General features: G+C 39.1%; 6 protein-coding genes across 7 annotated transcripts; 4 read left to right on the forward strand and 2 right to left on the reverse strand.

Moving 5' to 3' along the window:
* Positions 1 to 10: 10 nt before the first annotated feature.
* LOC124341122 (ankyrin repeat and zinc finger domain-containing protein 1-like) lies at positions 11 to 2,733 on the reverse strand. Its single transcript, XM_046794066.1, has 9 exons — positions 2,434 to 2,733; positions 2,038 to 2,369; positions 1,845 to 1,959; positions 1,612 to 1,769; positions 1,319 to 1,541; positions 1,062 to 1,241; positions 759 to 1,002; positions 325 to 694; positions 11 to 268 (listed from the first exon to the last, which is right to left on the reverse strand). Exons 1-9 carry the CDS (start codon positions 2,585 to 2,587, stop codon positions 83 to 85), a joined length of 1,962 nt encoding a protein of 653 aa, XP_046650022.1. The 5' UTR covers positions 2,588 to 2,733; the 3' UTR covers positions 11 to 82.
* Positions 2,734 to 2,955: 222 nt separating this feature from the next.
* Positions 2,956 to 6,210, forward strand: LOC124340909 (jmjC domain-containing histone demethylation protein 1-like). Of its 2 annotated transcripts, XM_046793710.1 has the most exons (7): positions 2,956 to 3,172; positions 3,241 to 3,397; positions 3,461 to 3,586; positions 3,647 to 3,819; positions 3,884 to 4,084; positions 4,144 to 4,527; positions 4,599 to 6,210. In XM_046793710.1, the coding sequence occupies exons 1-7, from the start codon at positions 3,086 to 3,088 to the stop codon at positions 6,114 to 6,116; spliced, it is 2,646 nt and encodes an 881-aa protein (XP_046649666.1). In that variant the 5' UTR covers positions 2,956 to 3,085; the 3' UTR covers positions 6,117 to 6,210. The 2 variants fall into 2 exon arrangements, with proteins under 2 accessions (XP_046649666.1, XP_046649675.1); XM_046793719.1 differs by lacking the exon at positions 2,956 to 3,172 and having other exon boundaries at positions 3,308 to 3,397; positions 3,453 to 3,586.
* Positions 6,211 to 7,006: 796 nt separating this feature from the next.
* LOC124342135 (NTF2-related export protein 1-like) lies at positions 7,007 to 7,932 on the forward strand. Its single transcript, XM_046795107.1, has 4 exons — positions 7,007 to 7,198; positions 7,377 to 7,463; positions 7,520 to 7,664; positions 7,733 to 7,932. The coding sequence occupies exons 1-4, from the start codon at positions 7,184 to 7,186 to the stop codon at positions 7,897 to 7,899; spliced, it is 414 nt and encodes a 137-aa protein (XP_046651063.1). The 5' UTR covers positions 7,007 to 7,183; the 3' UTR covers positions 7,900 to 7,932.
* Positions 7,920 to 10,222, reverse strand: LOC124341496 (aladin-like). Its single transcript, XM_046794561.1, has 11 exons — positions 10,018 to 10,222; positions 9,810 to 9,949; positions 9,590 to 9,734; positions 9,306 to 9,514; positions 9,076 to 9,229; positions 8,843 to 9,012; positions 8,636 to 8,774; positions 8,501 to 8,574; positions 8,314 to 8,442; positions 8,172 to 8,256; positions 7,920 to 8,097 (listed from the first exon to the last, which is right to left on the reverse strand). Exons 1-11 carry the CDS (start codon positions 10,114 to 10,116, stop codon positions 8,032 to 8,034), a joined length of 1,410 nt encoding a protein of 469 aa, XP_046650517.1. The 5' UTR covers positions 10,117 to 10,222; the 3' UTR covers positions 7,920 to 8,031.
* Positions 10,223 to 10,793: 571 nt separating this feature from the next.
* Positions 10,794 to 13,627, forward strand: LOC124341144 (palmitoyltransferase ZDHHC17-like). The gene is made up of 12 exons (XM_046794103.1): positions 10,794 to 11,066; positions 11,130 to 11,201; positions 11,268 to 11,395; positions 11,454 to 11,663; positions 11,725 to 11,884; positions 11,954 to 12,112; positions 12,170 to 12,376; positions 12,443 to 12,604; positions 12,670 to 12,829; positions 12,895 to 13,008; positions 13,068 to 13,171; positions 13,240 to 13,627. The coding sequence occupies exons 1-12, from the start codon at positions 10,959 to 10,961 to the stop codon at positions 13,540 to 13,542; spliced, it is 1,887 nt and encodes a 628-aa protein (XP_046650059.1). The 5' UTR covers positions 10,794 to 10,958; the 3' UTR covers positions 13,543 to 13,627.
* Positions 13,628 to 13,744: 117 nt separating this feature from the next.
* LOC124341137 (neurotactin-like) lies at positions 13,745 to 16,565 on the forward strand. The gene is made up of 8 exons (XM_046794092.1): positions 13,745 to 14,107; positions 14,186 to 14,330; positions 14,397 to 14,752; positions 14,812 to 14,957; positions 15,091 to 15,135; positions 15,210 to 15,355; positions 15,425 to 15,768; positions 15,830 to 16,565. Exons 1-8 carry the CDS (start codon positions 13,921 to 13,923, stop codon positions 16,372 to 16,374), a joined length of 1,914 nt encoding a protein of 637 aa, XP_046650048.1. The 5' UTR covers positions 13,745 to 13,920; the 3' UTR covers positions 16,375 to 16,565.
* The last annotated feature ends 43 nt before the right edge of the window (positions 16,566 to 16,608 follow it).

Genomic DNA, 16,608 nt, shown 5'->3' on the forward strand with positions numbered 1-16,608 from the left:
GAAATATAAGAAAAATTTGATGAAAAAAAAAAAACGCCAAAAATCTTTTTGTAATCTCCTCGAAGTACAAACTTAATCAAATTTATTTGACATTTAGTTTACGGTGCTTTTGCAAACACGGAGGTGAGCAAAATTTGTTGTTGTTGTATTCAAATGGAACTTTGCCGCTGATATCCAAACCACAAAGGAAGCAACGAACCAAAACTGGAGTTGCCAATCCAGTAACTGATGCATTCGCTAATAATCGTCGTTCAGCAGCCAAAGCTCTCTGAAAAAGGGGAAAATATAAATTTTTTAGTTCGGTTTAATTTTTAAAAATCATACCTTTTCTCTATCAGATAGCGCTACAAAACGAGCTTTGTCTTCTTCAATTTTGCGTTTCTCTTCTTCAACTTTACGCAATTCCTCCTGTACTCGTTTTTCTTCTTCCATTTTAGCTTTCTCGATAGACTTTTTCTCTTTTTTAACCTGCTTCTGAACTTTACGCTTTTCGGCCAGTTTATCTGCTTTTTGTTTCTCTATTTCATCTGTCAAAGGTGAGGGAATCGCTGCTTTGATAAAATCAAATCGATCGGGATAAGCACCCATAAACCGGCGAAACGTTGCTCGCGTTTCTTTATCTGATGCTACCATATAAGGAACTCTTCCGGAAGCATCGCTCAAAGAAGGGTCACATCCCAGCTCCATCAATTTCCTGAAATGAGAATCCAAAGGTTAATTGAAAACACACAAAGACAAATGTTTATTGTTCACAATACCAAACAAAAGTAGCCCGCTTGTTGACCATCGCTGATCGCTGAAGCAAAGTTTCACAATCGTCGCCGAGCCTCTGATTCAAAACATCTGTCATATCCAGATGGTACTCTTCACGATACGAATCCAAAATCTCTGACAATTTGTCAATCTCCTTGTCAAATAAATCAGCATTTCCTCGCTTGATAGCAAGAAAAATGTTCTCAATTATATCTTTTTCACCAGGGAAAAGATCCTTGTCATCAATAACTATGAATTTTAAAAATAATAAAATTATTTAAATCACTAACAACAAAATACAAAATTACTTATTTCAACAGGTTGAACAGCGATATTGCTATTGATTTTTGCCACAATTTTTTTCTTCATTCTTTTTGCGCGTTGAAGTTCCAAGACCTTTAGTTCATCATCACTTGTTTCTTCGCCAAGCTGCAAATTCTGTGTTGCTGAAATCACCTTTGTTAAATCTTCTACAGCTACTTCTTCATCTTTAAATACCAAATAAACTCTTACGATTAGAGGTACCATTATAAATTAATAGACTCGAAAAAACATCTGTACTTACCAACTAGTTCAACCGTTGCCAAATGCAACCAAACTCTTTGAACTTCGTTTAGAGTAGCTCGTCTTGTAGGGAAAGGAATTGATCTTAATCGTGGATCACTTCGGTCAAAAAATGGATTTTTCCCTCCAAACATAATTGTCTGGTTCGAACTTGCTGCCCGATACAAAATAAAGTGGCATTTTTTCAGTACATCGCACCAGGATATAAACAAAGATTGAACATGCTAGAAAGAAAATCATAGAAAATAATCATTCAAAGATCGATGTTTACATGACCCTAAAAAGTTGTAGTACCTCTGCAAAGGCTGCTTCGTTGTAGCGTCGAAGAGAGGCACCTGCTGATTTTGGATGGGAGCCACCTCCAGATTTGTTATCCCTACTAGACTGACCGCCACCTTGCTTAGCTCTGACAGTGTATGAATGAAAAGTCTTGTGGTGAATCAAATCAGCTCCTAATAATTATAATTTCACATTCAAATAACAATTAGGCCTAACTGATTTACTGATTGGATGTGGTTTAAATTTACCTTGGTAAATTGCTGCAGCAAAATGACCACCTCCTAACATAATTATAGCCCACATGTTTTGGTTTGGCAATGACTGAATAAGCTGGAGTAATTCTGTGTCACTACTAGGTGGTTTCTGAAATAAAAATAAAACAAATATTACAACAAATATGGGAAGGCCACAAGGAAAATATAATTAAATTTCAATTCATACCTTTTTTGAATGCAACAAACAACGGTATACAGCCATTTTTTGTCCTGCTTGATTTTGAAAATAAATTTTAGGGCTTCCCACAGATGCTTTGAGTGTTCCCTCAGATGAATCTTCTTCACTATCTGAACCTGATATACTGGATATTCCATCTTCAATTTCACAGAATTCATCTTGGCTAATGGGTGGTTTTCCATTCAACTTTAATTTTAGATTATAACGGTGTAAATCATCCCTATAATGCAGTCTATAGTCATCATTTCCTGTAAAACTGATGAGGCAGGTTCGGCAATGTAGTTCTTCACCTAATAGCTGATCAGTTGTCTTGATTGGTTCTGATGGGATACAAAAACTAATGATAATTGTTAACATTAAACAAATTTTTAATACAAAATTTACCTTCAAGCGCAAAAACTTCATCCCTGACTTTCGAAGCACACAGCACTAGTCCATTCCATATTTCCGAAACGTCTTGTTGGTTGCAAATAATATATCTTTTCTTTTTTTCACTACGAGGTACCGTTCCTAAATTAACTGTATCACATGTAGCCATTGAAAAACCAAATAAATTTCTCCGTAAAAGTGGAGTTAGCCTATGTTTACATGCGCAACGAAGAACGAATAATTCTAGTTCAAGAAAACTAGAACTAGCAAACCAGAAACCACTCTGTAGCAGACTCACAGTCACCGGTTTGACATTCGCACATTCCACGTGTTTTTCTTTTGGCTCATCCACTAGTGCCAATATAAATATATGAAATTATTTCTATTATTTTTATGATTTGATAAAAAAATTATTGATTTTTAAATTTTTAGAATTTAATTCAATAAAATAATTAACATATATAATCGTTTCATATTTAATTGGTTTTAATTGATCGATTTGCTGACTAGGTGTAGGCTATATCGATACTACTAGTTTAGTGTTTGGTAAAGAAAAATAATAGCAATTTACCATTTCTCTATTTTACGTGTTTAATTTTTGTGAGTTCCGGCAGTGAAATTGGCTGTTATTTCGTTTATATATTGAGTATTTGAGCACTAGATCCAAATGTCGGAAGTGGAAGACAATTCGATTCCTCACTCAGTAGCAAAAAAACAAAGAAAAAGTAACCGTAGAAGGGGACGCACATCACAAGTAAGTTGAATCTTGTTCTATCGGTTGTCTTATTTGTTTCCTAATAATAAAATATAACGATGTTCTAGAGAAAACGTGGAGGACGAAGTCAAAACTCAGATCTAGACGATGATGACGACTTGGATCTTGAACTGGCATTTAGCTCTCTTCCATCCTTCAGTCTTGATCTTAAACTTACAACGGATAAGTTTGAAAATTTGTTTGTTCAAGAGATGCAAGGAAAGGGTAAGTTAATATCCATTGTCAACTTAATTTATTTGAAAATGTTAAATATTTATAGTTCTACAGATTTTACCATGGGATATGTTCAAAAGAATGGTTTCAGTACCCCTTTATTATTTAAAGATAAGTCAGGGCTGGATATGAAAGTTCCAAAATCTGATTTTTCTGTTGGAGATGTTAGACAGTGTGTTGGTAATTATAGAAATTAGATCTTAGTGCTTATATTTGTGAGTAATACTTTAAAAATTGTAGGTTCAAGAAGAATGGTGGATGTAATGGAAGTTGCTACTCAAAGGAATTTGGAAATGACTATGAAAGAATGGCAGCAGTACTATGAAAGCCCCAATAAAGATCGCTTATTGAATGTCATTAGCCTAGAGTTTTCCCACACAAAGCTCGAACACATGGTCCATCCTCCTTCAACAGTACATTTTTTCTTGTTGTTGTTGTTCACAGTTGCAGCATGTAATTTAACATCTTACATTGCAGGTTAGTCTTCTTGACTGGGTTGAGGTCATGTGGCCTCGGGCTTTGAGAATGCTTCAAAAAGAATCGACTAACTCAATGGACGATATGTGGTATCCCAAAGTTCAGAAATATTGTTTGATGAGCGTCGCTGGGTGTTACACAGATTTTCATATTGACTTTGGTGGCACTTCAGTCTGGTACCACATTATCAGGGGTTCTAAGGTCTGTACCAAATATCCACATACACTGTTATAACTTATTTACATGAACAAGTTGTTTAGGTTTTCTGGTTGATACCTCCGACGGAACGTAATCTACAGTTGTACGAACAATGGACTTTATCCGGCAAGCAGAGCGACATTTTTTTTGGTGATCTGGTCGAGAAATGTGGTCGTGTACATTTGGTGGCTGGCTACACTTTCCTCATTCCCTCAGGCTGGATTCATGCAGTTTACACACCATCAGATTCTCTCGTATTCGGTGGCAATTTCCTTCATAGCTTTGCCATTGAAAATCAATTACGGATAGCGCAATTGGAAGACAGCACTCGCGTACCTGCTAAATTTCGTTTCCCTTTTTATACGGAGATGCTTTGGTATGTACTCGAAAGATACGTCTACACTTTATTGGGGAAAGACCACCTGGATTTTTCTCAACTTCAACCAGTATGTTCCGTAAATACTCAAGCTCTATTAATTTTTACTTTGACTTTAATAATTCTCATTTATTTAAAAAGGGACAGACGAATATCGAAAAAGTCACACCAAGTCAACCGCAACACGTCCACTTAACAGCCAGTGAATTACATGGCCTTCGAGCGATTGTGCTCTATTTACATTCACTAGCTCCAACACGCAAGAACGTTCCTGATTTGCTTGTAAACCCCGTTGCCCTAATCCAAGACGTCCGGACTTTAGTTGAACAGCATAGAAAAGATCAAACCCACTTAGCCATAACAGGGGTTCCTGTTGTAAGGGTTGCACAACCAGCCAACTCTAAAAGCAAGAAACCTCTTCCTACTTCATTCAACACCACACCTATTAAAGTCGAACACAGTGTTTCTTCAACTTCACGTTCATCAGTTCTCCAAACCACACCTAGCTGTTCAAGTTCGCAAGTTTCCGTTATTGTGAAAAGAGAACTTGTTGAAAACAAGGTTGAACAAGTAATTCCTAAGAACGATGTGTTGTCACCAATCATTATCAAGAAAGAGGAGCCGACAGAGGAATCAAATGAACCCTATGAGGCACTTGTGTCAGAAACAAAGTTCTCTCCACATAAAATGGAATCCCCCTTCCCTCACCTGCGGGATCAACTCAGGCAACAACAACAATTGGAGATGGCTAAAAAAGTGCGGCAGCCTGTCGTTGCGTTAGCGCGACCATCTACCATTAGCCACATTGATTCAAAAACACAGAGGAGAAAAGCTTCCGGAATTTTGCTAGGCCAACTGTCGGATAAGCTAGAACTGATTCTGCGACCTGAATTACTCATACCAGTATTTCAATACCTGTCGATTGGTGAACTACTGGTTTGCATGCGGGTTTGCCGATCATGGAATCGATATTCTATCGATCCTTCACTATGGAAGTTAATGGATCTCTCACACCGGCAGCTAACTCCTATCGTGTTGGCCGGAATAATCCGCCGCCAGCCTAGGTGTTTGGTGATGGATTGGTCCTCCTTTTCACATCAACAATGTGCATGGCTAATGGATCGTTTGCCTCACCTCACAACACTCAGCATTCAAGGATGTAACGCAAGCGTCCTTGCTGCTTTAAAACTTCCGTCAGTGTCGCCAACTGCTTTCAACCGAGCTCTTCAGCCTAAATTGACAGTTCTCGATCTCAGCTGGGTATCTGGCTTGAATGATATTTTGATTGAGAAAACTATCTTACCTGCATCCGCGCATCGACTGTCTAATTTAAAGCAGTTGGCTTTGGCTGGAAGTCAACTAACTGATCAATCTTTAGTGGCAGTTGCTTCCTCGTTCCCTGCCCTAGACAATTTGTGTTTAGCATATTGTTTACAATTTACTTCACATGGATTACGCGCAATGTTGTTGACGAATAATGGACAATTGAGTCGCATTGATTTAATGGGCTGTACGCAATTGTTATCGTTTGACTATCCAACACTTCAAAAGGAACTTTGTTCGAATAATCCAAGGCTTTGTTTACCTGACGACATCACTAGCGACTCCCAGCCTATTCACCGCTGTTTTCGCTTAAGTTTACCTACTTTACATAATTAGCTTATGAGAACACCCTCGCATGTTTAATGATGAGACGTTTTAAAACTTTTGTATGTTGTAGAGACGACGAATAAATATTACCCTTGTATGACCATTTATTTTATTTGTAGAGCTAAACATGATTTTACTTTTGAGTGATGAATTACAGTAATCGTAGTTCTTCCGGATTGACTATATTAAATTCAACTTTTAGAATTTTATCATCGGAATCAGTTCCATCAGCGTCCCAGGTAAAGTCAGAGGCGTTTAAAACTGTCAAGCAAACAGGTTGTACGCTCCGACAAGAAGATCCGTAGCATGACGGTACAAAACATTCTTTATTCGGCGGACAGTCACCATCTGAACAAGACATTGAAGTATCTAGAACAATGCAAAAGAAATTCTAAATTGTGTCTCATTTTAAATTAAACAATTACGCTGCCAATCTTACTCACCCAACATAGAGAAAACACTTCCAGTGCAAATAGTCAAGACAATAACAACAAGATAGAAAGACATTTTGTGCTTACATTCACATGCCATTTTGTATAGATTCTGAAGTCTGAACTACTACAGCTCAAGCATTCGATTCTACACTGACCCTGAATCTATGACCAGACCAAGGTCACTAACAAAAAAGGTCAAAGTACCGCAAAATCCTAGTAACGGTAGACCGTATTTGCCGTACTGTACACATTTTATTGTGTTTGAAAAGGTGAGATATCAATGACCTATATGCCCTATATAGCAGCCACCCAGATGTCATAGTCCTCAACTGAATTACTTTAACCTGCTTTAACACTTTATTTTATCCGTAATTTATTTTGGTTTCGGATTTTTTTGTTTTTACCAGTTTTTACCAACCCGCTCGCGTCTCGCGTTTTATTATTGTTCGATTGTGCAACGCTGTGCGACATGTTAAATTTTTGTCTGCTAGTTGTTTTATGAACTTCGTAATTCTGGTCGAACTATTTCGATTCTATTAAATTTGTTCGTGAACATTTAGTTCCTGACTTACCTTACTACGTCTTCAGCTTGAAAATAATTTTTTTTCTCTTTAATTTGCTTCAAAAGCACTTGACATACACATGGCAATTGTAGTTGTAAGTAATTATACTTGAGTGTAGATTTGACTTGTCACTGACGTCTTGCATGATTCATGTTTATAAAATTCTAAAAACCTATATTTTAGTACTAACCTAAGAGTATTATTTCCATCTTTTAATCTCTTTCATCTTCTACAATGTGAAATCTAGCATAAATGTGGCTTTTATCTTGCAGGATAAAAGAGTGCTGATTGATGAAGCTTGTTCTACAGCCCAGGAATTTACAAAACTCTACTATGAATGTCTTGACAAAAAGAGAAATGTAACTTAAGTTTTGCTATAAATTTTAATGTCCCTAATATCCAACAATATTTCTAGTTAGTTTCAAGGCTGTATATGGACACAGCAGTTTTAGTTTGGAATGGTAGTTCTGTGGCAGGAAATATGGTAATTCAAGCCTTTCTTGAGAAACTTCCTGTAAGTGATCATCAAATTATAAGCCTTGATGCACAGCCAGTTCATGGTATGTTAGAACATTTTGAGTTTTTTCTTTTTTTTTTATGTTAATTATATTTTTTTATGATATTACAGATGAAGCAATAAAAGGTCAATCAACTATCATGGTTACTGTAGCTGGAATAGTGAGATATGAAAAAAAGCCTGCACAGCCATTTTGTCAAGATTTCCTCATAACAGCACAAGAGAGTAAATGGAAAGTTGTTTCTGATTGCCTTCGCTTCCAGAAAGTTCTTTCCTAAATACTTAAAATACAGTAATATTTTGACAAAACATTTATATTTTGTTATTTATTTGAGATAGCATGTACTAGTAAATTATCATGGTTTCACGAAAGGTTTGCCGATAAGAATATGGGAAAATTACGGTTGAATTTAGGTCTCAAGGTGTTGAGGAAGAAAAGAAAAAGGCACATGTTGAATTCGACCGGAGGACCAACCCTGCAAATAGGAACGTAAACAAAAAGTTAGCTCGAGTGTTTTTTAAATTAAGAGTTGCAAAAACATAATATTACCACAGTTAGAAGGGCTCCATTTTCAAAATCAGGTTTAAATTGAATCGTAGTTGCCACTTCATCAAGTTCTCCTTTCATCACGCCACTAAAGTGAAAGTAAGTGTTAAATACGAATAATATTTTTGTAAGTTAATATTAATACCATGGAAACAAACTCAAAGTTGGCGAATATCGGGTGCGGAATAGGGCCACATAATCTGAAGTTCGAAAAATGACAGCCAATCTTTCTCCTCGGGAATCCCACACAAGATCTTGTACCAGACCACCGAATCTGCATTGAAGCGATCGGTAGTGTGAATGCTAAGTTGTATTAGTATATAAAGCCATACCTCTCAGTTTCTTCTGTTAAAGACTGAGTTTCTGTGAAGTCAGCTACCACAGTCGCGGCTTTTGTTGAGGAGCTCTGAAAGAATAAAATTTGGAATGGCATATAATGTTATACATAACAGTTCAGTAGTTTCTACCTTATCCACACAATAAAGTATGGGGTGAACGGAATCTGCAAAAATTGCTTTCGTTCCACACGGGCTCCATGCCGCTGCCTGAATATGACCGTCCATCACATCCCAGATCTCGGCTGACCATGTTCTGGTTTCCCAAATTCTGAAAGATGAAATTTTTGTAAAAAAGTTTGAGTGTGTTTCACATTCCATCAAATAGACAGTACTTACTTGAATACGTTTCCTGGTGTGCCTGCTAAAAGACGGTCACCTGTTGGGTTCCAAGTCAGAAAAGTGTATCCGCCTCCATGCATTTTCTGGAGTAAAGTTGCTTCACGATTTTCAACATTCCATATGTACAAGGAAGAATCTTTTGCACTACCGGAAGCCAAATATTTGCCCTACAGCATCATGATTCGGATAGCATAAATAAGCGTGATAAACGATGAAGAAATAAAATTTACCTGAGGATCCCAGGAAACGGTATTGACTGATGTTGGATGAGGCAAGTGAGTTAAGCATGAGGCAGACGGTCGGGTTCCTAATGAAGCTGGATCGACCGTCCAAAGAGCCACTCCCAAAGCGCAACCAACAGCTAACTGAGCCGAACACAGGGGTCTAGTAAGAATATAATGTGTGACGAGTGAAGTAAACCATCATACACAATTTATGTAAAATATAGAATAAAAAATACCTCCAAGCTAAAGATGAAATGTCTTTCTGTGATGAATGACGGACGACAACTGGAGTAGACGTAGAACCGGTATACACAAGTACAGTATCATCTCTAGTAGCAACTGCGAGCTTGTTGCAATGGGGATGCCAGGCAAGAAATCTTACAGGGCTAGTAGACCAGTCTTTTGTATGTGAAAATGTAGCTATAGTATTAACACTAGACAACACCTGAAAGATAAACCAGTTATAAGGTTTCAGTGTAAGTGGTTAGCTTAAAGAATTGTTATTCCAATGTATACATACACTGGAATTGGGCACTATAACACTCTGAATTGCTTTTAAAGTTTTCCAAAGACTTAATAGTCCACATGTCATTTTGTTTGCTGAACACTTATTCAAATCCATTTGTGACAATAACTCAAATGCTTGGTAAATACCCTGTGTTCTCCTGTAAGCAAACATATATCTTGTATATTCATGAATTTATTTTTTATTTGAAAAAGATTTAAAAAACACAGTTTACCGTATAAACAGAAACTGTTTCCAAACAGTGATTTTCTCATTATCCCTTATTGGGATAAATGCAAGAGCAGCTTCATTTCTGGGAAATTTTGTGGGAGGCAAAACTGGGACATTTATATTAACTTTTGGTAGTTGACTCTCCTAAAAAAAACATTACAACAGTTAACCTTAACCAATACTATGCAAATATTCGATATGTTTAAAATTACCTCGTGCGTTTTAGAAATATCAGTATGAACAAAATCTTCAGTTGCAAATGATTTGAACTCCCGAAAAGATTCCATTCCAATTAACTGAGAAGAAATCATTGATAGGGAGAAGAATTTTCGAAACAAGTTTTCTGAACTGCAGTTACCGCCTTACCGGCAATCCAACAAATTCAAACGTGAGAAAGCCGTTTGAATTAGAGAGTAACCTAACCGTTCACGACTTCACGTCTCACGTCTGTCAGATAAGAATTCCAATATTCTACAGCAGCGCCGCGTATGCCTAAAGTGCGGGGAGTGGTATGCGGTATACATCCCGCGACCTATGCTATGCGGCGCATATAGGGCATAGGCGCATACCTAAATTGTTGGAATCAAAATAGCCTACATTTTATTTTATTAAATGTTATCTAATATTTATCAGAAACTTTTTAAATTATTTTGGAGGCATATTTAAAATTTGTTTGACACCTAATGTCGAGTTTCACACAGATTCGATCGCCCAGCCCAGATTCAGATTCGTCACTAAAATTTGAAATATGCGAAACACGACGTGACGAGACAGCTAAGGGACGGAAACAATAAATTGGCGAGCATGACAAAACTAATTTTAAAGTAAATGAAAGCTATGCAAATGAGGGAGGGAGCAGGAGGGAGTAGACAACTAGACATAAAGATGAGATTCTGCGAGATGTTGTTTTCCGCATTCCACCGAAGGGCTATCCCGCATCCCGCATCCCGCTCCGCGCACTTTAGGCATATTCGTTCGAGCAGCGCAAGCGACGTAACCATAGGCAACCAGAGTACAATCGATATTTGTCTTGCTTTTTGGTGCTGCGGTTGTGGCTGGGTTGTGGTGAAAAAAAAATGCTTTTTTAAAGAATAGGCTTAATATTAAGAAAGTTTAATTATAAGTATCGGGAAATACCCTTACTGTCCCGAAAATGTCACTCCAGTCTCCCAGTGAAGATCGTTCCAATGACATGCAGAGCAATATAAACACCGGTACTGACCAGCAATATAAAACATGGGACATAGTCAAAGCGACTCAAGTTAGTATCTTATCTCTTTTTTTTTGTTTGTTTTGTAAAGAATAACGTTTTATATTGTCTTAGTATGGAATATTTGACCGATGTAAAGAACTCATAGATCAAGGATATGATGTGAACCAAAGAGATGATGAAAATGTAAGAAACCATACAATATTTTTAGCAAGTCACATTTTCAACTGAATGCACAATTTACATGTAAAGGTTACTCTACTCCACTGGGCCTCCATCAATAATAGAAAGGAACTTGTTAACTTGTATATAAATCATGGGGCTCAAGTTGACGCAGTTGGTGGTAAATTACTTGCCACTCCTCTACATTGGGCTGTCAGGTACCTTGTGTTATTTATTGATCAGAATGAATAATACTGTTTGACATTCATTCTACAGACAAGGCCACCTGGCTACAGTAATTTTATTAATAAAACATGGTGCTGATCCAATGGTTTATGATGGAGAAGGATTCCAGTCACTTCATTTGGCAGCTCAGTTTGGACACACTGCTGTGTGTGCTTACTTATTGGCTCATGGAGTTCCTGTCAATAGTGCAGATATGCAAGGAATGACACCCCTAATGTGGGCTGCCTTCAGGACTACAACGTATTCAATTAATGATGTGGCTCCTAGTTAAAATCCAAGTCTGACATGATTCTGTCTGCAGTGTGGATCCTACTCGTTTACTCGCCTCCCTAGGTGCAAGCGTGATTTCTCAGGATAATCATGGCAACACAGCTCTCCACTGGGCAATAGAGTCTCGAAGCGTCTCGGCTATATCGCTTTTATTGGAAAGAAATGCTTCTCTGGATGTTCAAAATGAAAAAGTAAATAACAATCTCTTTAAACTTGCGCAATCGTATTCCGGCACGATTGATTATTGACGATTTTTCCAGGGTACAAGTTGCTTCAAATTGCTAGTCCAAGACAAACCTCCTTGGTTGGGACCTCGTCTGTTACACAGGATACTGGATCGCGTGGCTCAGTCCGATAAAGAGGCGCGTGTTGACCAACTGTCATGCATGGCACGGATAAAAAATGCGCGAAATTACAAGGTATTACATCACGATTCCTAATAGTCTTCCCTATTTCATTCCGATTTTTCTTTACAGAAACTACAGCATTGGTTTCTTGTTGCGAGTCCGTTTGTTCTATTTTTCATATTGGGCACTCTTTTTCAAAGCTCTCTGAATTATTATCTAAAAGCAGCGATGTTACTTCTGACCATTGTATGTATAAACCTGTTTGGTCGACTATGTTCCTTTACGTCTGATACAACGATGGAATCTTTACCAGTATCGATTTACTTAGCGACAAAGGTATTTAGTAGATCATAGAAATATTCTGTTGATGAATATTAATTTTTGTTTCCTTCTCTTCTGTAGTGGTGGGTGCTAGTCACTTGGTTTGTATGGCTGGCTTCCAGCGTGAATTGGGTGACGAATGTGGCTTTCACTTTATCCGCGACTGGATTGTGCTATGCCTTTTACAAGACGTGGAACAATGACCCTGGCACAATTTCTCTTTCATTAGACGAGAAGTATCAAGTGAGTTTCATTCAGTCTCATCGCAATCAAGGAAATTAATTTGATCTCCATCCCCCTCACAATAGACTATAAAGCAGTTGGCAGAGTTCGGTCCCGGTTTTGAACCGCAACATTTTTGTAGCTGCTGTTTGTTGAGGCGACCTATCCGTTCCAAGCATTGCTCCAACTGCAATAGATGCGTAGCACGCTTTGATCATCACTGTCCTTGGGTTGGTAACTGTATAGGCAAGTTGATCAGCCCCCAAAAATTTACAACCATGCAAGTGTGTATAACTTTTATTTCTTTTTAGGTCTCAACAACCATCGCTACTTTATTTACTATCTCTTTCTACTTTCCGTGTCATGCGTGATATTCATTTTTGGTGTCGTTAATTTTTGGAACAAAGAATGCAACGCGCATGCAGGTTTGTATTTGAGTAGCCTGATTATAAAATGAGATTTTTCAAGGATTTTTCCTCTATAGGACTAGGGGTCTTGTATTGTGATGGCTGGGTGACTTTTATGGCCGCCAACGCGGGTTTGCATGCAATATGGGTTACAGCTCTATTGAGTTGCCAGTTATATCAGGTATGTGTTTCGTAAATTCCTGCGAATTGGGTTTACCTATTCCAATTTGTTTTTGTCTTTATTCACAGGTGGTGATCCTAGGTATGACAACAAACGAAAGACTTAATGCTTCCAGATACAAACACTTCCATCGCACTCCTAAAAAGTCTTCTTGGCTCAAAAAAACAAAATATGCAAGTCCATTCGACCGAGGAATCTTACACAATGCTGCAGAGTTTTTCCACATACGAATCGGAGGAGGAAGTAGCAGCAGCGGATCACCTAACCAGCGTCCGCGAGACGTGGATTGGAAAGCTGAATTTAATATGGACAGATGGTTGAATGACGATGAAGAAGAACTTATCCCAAAAAATAATGTGAATAATGTTTGAACAATTAGTTTTACGTGCGTGTCGGTTTATTACCTTTTTGTGTGTTTTTTTTGTACAATATACATCAATAAAGTTACGTCCAAAACTAATGTCTTAGTTGTTGACCACTTTCGTATGATAGGCCTATGTTACTCTTTGGTATTCCGTTACCACCGCTAGATGGCCGCATGAATTGTTTTTCCTTGTGTCAACCTCCAGCTCCAGGGTCCATCCAGCATTCACCTCACAGACGAGGGTTGAGTATTAATGGAGCCCGCTTTCCTTTCGTTGTGTCATTTCCATTCGCTACCTTGTTGACGAAAGCAGTGTTATCCGCACTGAACAGACTATCGGTGTTTAGTGAATACTTGCGTAGTTTAAAGGTAAACTCACACCAAGATGTGGCGTAAATTTATGGACGATAGCCCGACGCACGCCAGTGCATCTTCTGGCATTACAATGGCAGAGGTGTTTTCGCCAATGCTCGAACCAACTTCGTTGGAAGCCACCATTTCCGAATGCTCACTGGAAGCGAAACCCAGCGATATTTTTACACGGAAACTCAAGGAACGATTCCTCTCTTGTTGTAAGTCCTTGATCACCAATAATTTGCTTTTAGCAATAAGATACCAAATTGATTTTTTGGCTGTTTTTTTCTTTCCAGGTTACATTATGTTACTTATGTTTATTCCAATACTTATTTTCGTCCTTGTTTTGGAATATCGCCGGCTGATGTTGAGTGATCCGGAGCCATACATCGCTAATGGCACATTTCATTTGGCTCATACTTCCTGTGGTCCTGTTGAAGGGTATGAATAGCATACATTTCATTAACTGCCATTTGACTCTTGTTAAAAATCTGCTGTTACTTACAGTATGGCCAGAGACAGAGGATTTGAATTCCTTGGAGTTCCTTATGCTATCCCTCCTGTTGGTTCCAACAAGGCAAAACATGCAGGGGAAAATGTAGATTACACCTGGATGCCAGGAACACCTCCATTCAGACTAGAGCACTGCTGGAAAAATGTCCTGAAATATCCGAAATCAAAACCGCAAGAATGTCTTCAAATTCGGCCCTTAGCGGATGGACATTTCGAGACTTACGGGAGCCAAGATTGTCTCACTCTTGATATTTATTCTCCGTACGTTGGTTATGACACTCCGTCGCCTGTAGTTGTTGTGATTGCCGTTCCAACTTTGTTTGGTGGCTGGATTGATCAGGCTCATCAAGGTAAAATTTTCCTTTTAATTCCTACAAAATGTCCCTATTACATTAATGAATTTCAACAGATCAAGCTACTCCGTCCGCCGCGCTGGCTAGAGAGAAAGGTGTTGTGTTTGTGGTTCCACGATTCCGCCTCGGGCCCATGGGTTTTCTTCCTCGTTTGCTACTCAATGATACCTCCTCTGTTATCAAGGACAGCACTAGTTTCCAGGTAAGGTTAAAAGACTCTTATTAGTTCCTCCCCTTCGGAATTTCCTGGGGGTGCGGTTGAATCACGTGCGGGTTTTTCCGATTTGCGAAACGAGTGAATGGTCTTATTATTATTATTACGTGTCCCGTTGCAGGATTCCGTTCTTCAAGCTCAGAAAACTCTATTGAACTTGGAAAAGGTAATCAATATCTGTTTTTTATGGTTGGAAGCCAATGCCATAGTTAGTACAATAAACTTTCTTTTCATTTATAGTCTTACAACCTTGGATTGACCGACCTTTTCGCGGCTCTCATATGGGTTTCTTCCAATATTGAGCATTTTGGTGGAGATCCGAGCCTGGTTACTTTACTCGGTTGGGGAGCTGGAGCGGATCTGGTCAACTCCTTGACGACATCCAAGTAAAAATTCGACTCGTTGGCCATTTTCTAAAATGCTAAAATTTTGACATACTTCCTTGTTTGATCTAGGCATCCGAAAGGTCACCCCTACCTCTTCACCCAAGCGTGGGTATCCCATGGACGTTTGACGCAGGTCGAAAGTGAGGTGTACAATAAGACGTCACACAACCGGACCGACTCGGATTTCAAAGCTGGATATCATTTGTGGTCAAACAGTCCGTGCAATACTAAACATTCCACGTACGACCCACTCTGCCTTGTCTCCCTGCCGCCCAAGAAAATCTTTGAATCGGTGCCGCTCGATTGGCTAAAGCCGTCCGGATACCCTTGGCTACAACCGGATAACTTTGTCTATCAGAGGTCCGCCAAGGCCGTTTGGTCCCATGAGCACCCACCCTATGACTTTCCGTTAGGTAAATATCCTGAATCTTTAATGAAGTTGTCTGTATATGGTCTAATGGCGGGATTTTCCAGTTTTGGGTTCGACAGTTCACGGCTATGCCGACACGCTTTCCGACTGTGAGACGATCGAGACGCAAGCCGCTTCAAACTTCATGAAACTTCACAGCTCCGCCGAATCGGCTGAATCCGACGAGTCGGCGGAAAATTTTCTAACGCCCGTCAATTCCACCACCGACGTCCAGGAGAATCTTGCCCGCATAAGCACGACCCAGTTGACCTGCCCGCTGTGGAATCTGGCCCAGAAAGCGGACCGAACTTTCAACAGCGGGGTTTTCTTCTATCTTGTTTCGTTTGAAGAAACGGTGCCATGCAGAGACGGGACACGACTGAGCCTGGCCGGAGGGTTATCCGACATCAGCGCCATCTTAGGACGTTTTCGACACACGGACAAAGCCTCCATCCGTTTCGCTTCTTATTTCCAGGACGTTTTTTATGATTTCGTTGTCGACGGCGCGTTGCCGGGCAAAGTCCGTGCCACCCAAGGCCTCTATGACTTTGGGGAGATCATGCAAATGAAGTCCAGCTATCCACAATGCGCCCCTGGACATAGCCACTAATGATCACCGTCGTCGATTTTATTTTTGGATTTATATTATAATGACTCAACTAATATGGTGTCTCTCTTATCGGCATTCCCGCCCCTGAACAGGGGGTTTCTCATATGTTTTCGGTTGTCGGCTTTAACAAAAAGTGATGTGAACAAATCCGTACCCAGATTGGCAGCAGTATATAAAAGCGTAAACGAATATGTCGAATTTGTAGCTATTGTGATGATGAGTCACAGGAGTCAA

Source organism: Daphnia pulicaria, chromosome 1 (genome assembly GCF_021234035.1).
Source record: "Daphnia pulicaria isolate SC F1-1A chromosome 1, SC_F0-13Bv2, whole genome shotgun sequence".
NCBI lineage: Eukaryota > Metazoa > Arthropoda > Branchiopoda > Diplostraca > Daphniidae > Daphnia > Daphnia pulicaria.